Source organism: Pezoporus wallicus, unplaced genomic scaffold (genome assembly GCF_028554395.1).
Source record: "Pezoporus wallicus isolate ANWC-B61680 ecotype Strahan unplaced genomic scaffold, APGP_CSIRO_Pwel_v1 scaffold_3294, whole genome shotgun sequence".
NCBI lineage: Eukaryota > Metazoa > Chordata > Aves > Psittaciformes > Psittacidae > Pezoporus > Pezoporus wallicus.
Genome location: NW_026635478.1, coordinates 6,766,402 through 6,773,955, shown reverse-complemented (window position 1 = coordinate 6,773,955; position 7,554 = coordinate 6,766,402). Strand labels below are relative to the sequence as shown.

Below are 7,554 nucleotides of genomic sequence, written 5' to 3'. Positions count from 1 at the left end.
CGTAACTGGGACCATGTATGAAGAGCAGTTTCTCAATGGTACTGCTCGACTAAGGACAAAAGCCCACCTCAATGCAATTTCAGCTTTCAAAAAAAACCCAAAAAAACAGGAAAAAAGCCTTTAAAAGCCATCTATGGAATTGTCAGCGGGCAAGAAAAGGATGTTGCAATATTGTACCAGCTACTTCTCTCCTGCATAACCCTAAGCATTAACCACTCCATTACAGCTGGAAAGCCAAAGCAGCTGCCCCTCTCCCAGAAGCCAGCTTAATATCAAAAATACAAATACTGTTTTATGTTTCAAAAGACTGGGGGAAACAGTCATAGGCAAGGATGGTTCAATCACTAATTTTAGGAATTGTGGTGAACCAACTGAAACACTTGTGCGTAGACAGCTTTTGGAGACAAAATAGAAAAGAAAATCAAATGTGGCCAGTCAGTACTTGTTCACATTGCTTATGAACTGACCACCAGCATCTGGCAGCCATAAAGCCCTAGTTTATATGAATGTTTGAGGTACTGGGTTTGTTTATCTCTGAAGCAGCTCTCTAGCAAATCACCTAAAGCCTATCCATTAGAACAATAGTTACACCAGTATTTACAATGGTCCGAACCGTGTGTCCAGACGAGCCGTGCTGTAACCAGTCCCTACGTCCTTTGGAATCGCTCCCATCCTCCTTTCTTACAGGAAAAAGGTCTCCCTCCAGAGGTTGGCTCAGTGTCAGGGCTAAGGTGCACTGGTTGAGGATATGGGGCGTGAGGAGGGGAGAACAAAACTAGCTTTGATGGGGAGGAGCATGTTTCAGTGGAGCCAGAGAAAGGGTTTGATACTGAGAGCTTCCTTTTTAAAGGCCACTGAAAGGCTGTGCAATCCATTGCATATCATTGCTTTCTCTGTCAGGGACAGGTCTTTGAAATGTTCTGCCCTTCTCCAGGAAGGAGGAGGAGGAAAACCCAGCGGTACTCTTGGTCTCCTTGGGCAAACTTGTCAATTCTTTGCTGTACTCATCTAGTCCCTGTGTTCATGCTGGAGCATTCACTTGCGTTTCTTCCCTCCCCACCTGCTTTCTGCACGGTTTGTTCTTTTCAGATTTACAGGGACCACTCAAACGCTGGGGGAGCAGCCTGGAGGGGGAAGCAACTCCAACACAGTCACATGAGCCTGCTGCCCTCAAGACACTTCAATGATCTCCATGCTGCCCGAAAAGCTCGACTGACTGCCTACTTTGCCCAGTTCTTCTCTGGATCTGTTGTCTGACATGATGCTCTCCCCAAACTCCATCTGGCAGCTTCTGCGCTTAAACTGCTTCTCAAAAGAGCTTTCCTCATGCCAGCTCCGCCTGGAGTCACCGCGATCACCCTGCTTTGCCCTCCTGCGCACAGCACAGGCTTGGTCACAGCCCGTGGGCAGCTGACTGCAGCTGTAGGTAGAGTAAGCAGCGCTGTTCCCATAGATGGCAGAGGCAGAGTAGAAATGTGAGGACTCCGCTGCAAAATACCAGCTGTTGGTAAGGGACGTAGCCGATGTCTGAGGAGCCAGTATGTCCGAGTGCCAGCCTTTGAGGCCCAGCCCCACAGCAGACTTTGCCAAATGCTGCTGGCTGGTGGAGAGACCAAACAAGAAGTTCGTTCGGTAGTTGTCTTCCACACTGCCGCTCCGGTGGAGGGGGTACAGGAGCGAGCGCTGGGTGGTGCCAGTGCCACTGGCTCTCCCCAGGTGCTGCCGCTTGCTCTGGCTGTCCAGCTGCCAGGGGGCCTGGGGTTTCTTGGGAGGGTTTGCTTCCTCTTTATCAGGGCTGGTTTCTGGGCTCTGCTCCGAGACCTCCTGGACAGGGGAGAACTGACACAACTTGCTGCCGCCATCTAATGCAGTCGTGTGTTTGTAGTATTCCAGCGTGTCTTCAGAGGAGGCAAAGCCCTGAACCGATGCAGTCACACAGCTGCTACTTGCCGAGTAGGATACAGATTTGATATCCAAGGAAAAGGAGCGCTTCAGCCGGTTGTTATCTTCCACCTTATCCAGGGAGACGTGCAGTCCGTTTATGCCCTGGACCAGCGGGCTGTCTTCCAGAGGGGACAAGTGGTTGCTGCAGTCCATGGGCTTCTGTTCCACGATCTCAGAGGTAGCGGTAATGCAGAGCTGGCTGGCGGTGGAGAGGCTGCTCTGCCCCCCTTCTGGGACCAGCACATGCTCGCTGCTCTTTTCCAGGTGCAGAAGTTTCCTCTTACTGATATGGCCAGGCTGACTGCTCTGGTTCTTGATCTTCTTCTCAAAGTCCAAAAGCTGGCCCAGGAAGTTGAAGTTGGGAGAAATGGTTGGCCTTTTTTCTTTCACAAACCTGGAAAGAGGGGACAAACAAACTGAGAATTAACTTAAGGAGCTGCTGTTCAGACCTGAGACAATCCTACAGCAATTGCTGTGAATGTTAATAACCTCTTCTTAACTGATGGGGGTGCCTGGACTGAGGTTCAATCAAGCAGAAGTAACCTGATAATGGAGTTTAAAAAAGGCAGCTTTTAAATAAGATAATGCTGAATGCTCTCAGTTGTCTCTATACATTACTTATGATGGCCACAGCAAGGTTTAAGTGAATCATTTTCCTTATTTTGCTTCACCAGTGGGATCTCTGCTCCCTCAGTTTCTGACCGAAGTTAAAAGCTCCTCCAGTTCTGCATTAACAGCTTTAGAGCTCAAGCCAAGGGCCCTTGGCCTCTCCTGCACTACAAAAAGCAGATCACCATCCCCACCATTCACAGGTATGAAATCTCATGTTCCTTTCACCTCTCTCATGCTGTTGTTAACTGCACTGAGTGCTTCCTACCCTGCTTCTCTTTGTCTTGCCTGACAAAGAGCTCTGATATGTGCTGACCTCATAGAGCAAATGCCACCAGTTTCTACCACACGCTGGTATTGACCACTGATATGATAATCAAAAACAGAAAACCAGAAAGAACCAAGTACAGCATCAAAACAAAAACATGTAGGTGTTCAGCAGGGAAGGGCAACATTACTGCCAAATCACTGGCAAAGTTCATCTAGTTTTGAGCCCTGTAGGAAGCATCCTGACTCGCATACCTAAGCATGCACTTACATACTCAGTTGAATATGGAGAGGGTGCAATGCATACTTACAATGTTTTCCTGAACCAGAACTCTAAGTGTATGAAAGACTTAAGTAGTAGAAGTCATGTCATACATTCAAAGTTAAATACGAAAGCATACTTCCTACCTGTCTGATTTGCAGTACAGCTAAGTAAGTACTTTTACAGGCTGCAAAACAGAAAGCTGCCAAACTCCTTCCTCCTCTCGGGATTAGCAGGGGAAGCAACCTTGAGGAGTTAAATCTAGCATTACACACATATAATTCATCACTGGTAAAATTAAATATATTAAAAACAAAGCCTCTCTGGGGATGTGCACAGAAGGTGAATGTGCAGCCGTTAAAAATGGCATGTGAAAAATTCAGAGGTGTACTTGTGTATGTGTGCATACACTAGCAAAGCTGCAGGTAAGCACATGAAAACTATCAAACAAAACTTGGGTTTATTTGTTTCCCAAGTTGCCACACAGCAAACATGAGCAGGGAGAGTCGAGCTGACATGATGATCTGGAATATCAAAGTTGCACAAACTGATAGTGGAAGCTTCCACCATGAGGTGTAACACTGTCAGAGAAAACTAGTAAGTCTCCTCAGGAGAGATTCTCTAGGTTGAGCTCTTTACATTTAATTTGGGGGCTTTTATTCCAATGTAACCAAATCACAACAATTCATACAGTCTTTGTTCACTTCTTTTCCAGTCAAAGCGAGTTGTGCTTGTTATTGGGTTATTTAAAGCAAGATTCTTCTGGTCAACACTGCAGTTTCTGGGCTGTGTTCTCACAGCCTCTCTATCTCTGTTCCTTCCACTTTCTCCTCATCTCAATCCAAATACTGGGCAGTCCTAAATGTAAAACTAGCTTTTTAAAAAATGAGAAGGGTACAAGAAAGGCTGCTGGATCCCCCTCCCAAGTTTTCAGGTACTGCAAACTTTGTCATTTCAAAATGCACTCTTTTCCAATTGGCAGACATACATAACGTTTCATGTTGATGTTTATTTCCCTCTATAGGCCATTATACAAAAGGAAATATTTATTTCCTCAGCTCTCTCACATCAAGTAACACCATCACCTTTTTATTGTAGTAAGAGTGTCAGACAAACATTTCTCTAATGACTTTCATTAACTCAGAGGAAAGTAGTTTTCATTCAAGCTTTGCCAACACGCAGTCCCTGACCAATGAGTGAAATGTGCTGCAGACAGTTCTCACTAAGCCATACCAAAGGAATATCACATAAATTTCACAGTAGTTGCTCAGTGTGTACAGTGCAAAGAGAAGGTGGCCTGGGATGATTAATCTTTCGCACACGATTCACACTTCTGGTTAAGAAGCAAACTGGAATTTCATACAGAGATTTCACAGAAGAGTTTAGAAGCAGCACGTCAGAAGCTCCCTGAAGCTGTGCATTTTACAAGTGTTCGGTATCCTACAGCTCTAACCTCCAGACCACTGCATCTGAGACCAGGCAGGTTTCTTCAGTGACTCAAGCTCATACCTTGCACAGTATCCATCCACATCCACTAATTCAATCCACATTATCTATACCTGTGTACAGTTTTCAGCTATGCCTCTTAATCAGACCTGTTTCACCATACATGTTGAAATGACTGCACAACACCAACTGTCAGCAGGCTCCAGAAAGAAACTGGAAAACTTCTAAAGGCAATGGGAGCGGGTAATTCAGTTATCCTTTACATACACTCTTTTTACTGCATACATAATTCATCAGCTTTAAAGAAAATGCCCCATGAAAATCATGCTCCACAAGGGAGTTTTAAATGTTCTGTCCTCATCAGTGTTTTAAAGACGACAGCAACAAACACCGGTGATTTCGAAGGTACCCCCTCTACCTGCCTCAACACAGTTGTTCAAATTGCGTCTGCATAACACAGCGATGCAGCAGCTGTGCCTATACAGCCCATCATAAAGAAAACCATCATTTTCTGTACAACACAACAAAGCAGTTTGTTAAATGAAATACCGAAGTCCTGGTAAACTGCATCCAAGCCACCTAGAATGCTGTAAAGTGTTCACAATCCAAATACAGACAAAAATAGGATCTGAAAGGCTAAAAAAGGAGGGAGGGAAGAGGTTCTCCACAAAAAAAAGAGCTGATACTTCAAAATACCTTCTCCCAGAGTTTTTGGCTGGCTCTGCTAGCAACAAAGAAGCTTTCTTAATACCTAGACATTTCACCTGCAGTCAGTTCTTTGAGAGCATTACCAAACTGCAGTCAATAGCCAGCCTAGCATTTGTTATAAGCATAAATATCCTCAGTTCTCTTTCTTTAACCCCATCCGTTCCATTCTCTGACTTACAAGATACTGTTACATGTGTGCCATAGCTGTATGTGCATATGTATCTATACACACACATTTAATAAGCGGTGGATTTGCCTACTTGGAGCGAGGACTAAGATTAGCATTTGGCAGATGGGCAGTTAATACTAGTTGCATCATGTCTGCACAACACTATTCATTTGCTTTATGAAGGAAGCCTACATTTAAAACAACAGCATGCAGATACCAGTGAACTACCAGATAAAGCAACATCTGCTTCTGCCTTTGGTCATATAAAATCCCAGACTCAGAATGTCTGGGTTGGATGGGACCTTAAAGCTCATCCAGTTCCAACCCCCTGCCATGGGCAGGGACACCTTCCTCTAGGCCAGGTTGCTCCAAGCCCCGTCCAACCTGGCCTTGAACACTGCCAGGGAGGGAGCAGCCACAGCTCCTCTGGGCAACCTGTGCCAGTGCCTCACCACCCCCACAGTGAGGAACTTCTTCCTAATGTCTAATCTAAATCTACCCTCTGTCAGTTTAAAACCATTTCCCCTTGTGCCTTCACTACGTGCCCTTGTAAAAAGCCCCTCTCCACATATATAACCTTTATCATGTACATACACATATATATGTAACCTTTTATCATTCACCTAAAGAACAGGCAAACAGGTACAAGAATTAGTATGAAGGGAAATTTTCTCCTTACCTGTAAGCTTCATCTAAGGACATATCCATTCTCTTCATGATATATGCAATAGCGATTGTGGCAGAGCGAGAGATTCCAGCTAAACAGTGCACTAACACACGACCATTTGATGCTTTTGCTTTTTCTATATCGCAAAGAAATTGGCAAGTGTCAAAACTCAGCAGCATTTATACCATGATAAAAGTTTGCAAAGAAATCAATGTTATTTCAAATTATGCAAAACTTCCAAATTAACTGCTAATTGCAATCTCATGGAAGCTTTAAACAAGAATCACCTATTTGCTCTAGCACTGTATGGCATTGAGTATAGAAAAAGCATGTGACTACACACAGGAAACATACTGCAGTTACAGCATACCACATTTCAGTGTGCACATAAACAACCTTATTTAGATGTCTGGGAGAGGTGATTGTTTCTAATTTTACATGCAAGTAAAAAGCAAGCATTCACGATGGAACAATCTGTCCAGTTCAGATTTGGCTAGCTCACTGCTCAAAGGTAAAGACAGGATCTCTAAGTCTAATTTTCTAATTTGCTCTCTGCAGAAATGTATCAGGCATCTACCAGAAAGCAGAGCTGTGCTCTTAAAAAGTCTCTTTGTGCTGAACATGCACATCCATAAGTGCTGGAACATGCAGTGGCAGAATCTCCCTACGTTACTTTGCCTCTGTGCTTGTAGAGTGATGGTAATCATGTATGGAGATCCTTAGTATTTTCATACCACCCAGATAGGATTCAGGTCTTCTCCAGCCCAAACAACAAGGCAGACATGAAGGAATCCAAAAACTGTTTTAGAGAATTTAAACTTTCTTCTCACCTATAAAGTCGACCGATTTATCCAACCAAGGCAAAATTTTCTCACAAAAGCTGTCATTCACAGGCACTCTCAGGAAATGGGATTCTGGAATAAAATCAGGCTTTGGACAAGTATTGCTGGCGTTCAGTACGTAGCAAATATCATTCTGCTGCATCAGCTCCTAGGAAAGAGAGAAAGATTAAGCCTAGAGAAGTCAAATGGTACCTTTGGCACATTACAAAGCTAAAAACCAAACTGAAATGCGTGTTGGAATTGCTCTAGCTGTATGAGGAACATTCTTCTGTGAGACAGACAACTCAGCTTTTAATTCTTCAAGTAACTTTTAATGGGACATTCAGTGTCCAAATAACATATGGAATGCAAAGCCTTTCAAAAAGAAGTTAACAGAAATAATGGTAGAATACTTTCTGCTGCTACAAAGTGTCACTTTCAAGAGACTATTTTGCTACTTTGGTTTAAATTCTGACTGTGCAAGCTGACAACAGAACACCAAACACTTCCCACATGTAATTTGCCGACCCAGATAGATACGTGTTTTCTGGATCCCGTATCTAGTAAGACTGATGTTGCCCCATCACAGATACTGGTGAGAAATATGAAATGATACTGATGCCTCCTGCAGTGACCTCTTAAAAGCCTCTGTGACTTCCTC

General features: G+C 44.0%; 1 protein-coding gene across 10 annotated transcripts in view; it reads right to left on the bottom strand.

Annotated features, from left to right (window-relative positions):
- Positions 1–439: 439 nt before the first annotated feature.
- The window catches only part of DUSP16 (dual specificity phosphatase 16), a 65,256-nt gene continuing 58,141 nt past the window's right edge, over positions 440–7,554 (bottom strand). For all 10 annotated transcript variants that reach the window (XM_057426524.1, XM_057426507.1, XM_057426497.1 and 7 more), the window contains 3 exons: positions 6,903–7,062; positions 6,085–6,208; positions 440–2,338 (listed from right to left, as the gene is read on the bottom strand). In XM_057426524.1, the coding sequence (XP_057282507.1) occupies positions 1,171–2,338; positions 6,085–6,208; positions 6,903–7,062 (1,452 nt within the window). In that variant the 3' untranslated portion in view covers positions 440–1,170. The remainder of the gene's footprint in view (positions 2,339–6,084; positions 6,209–6,902; positions 7,063–7,554) is intronic.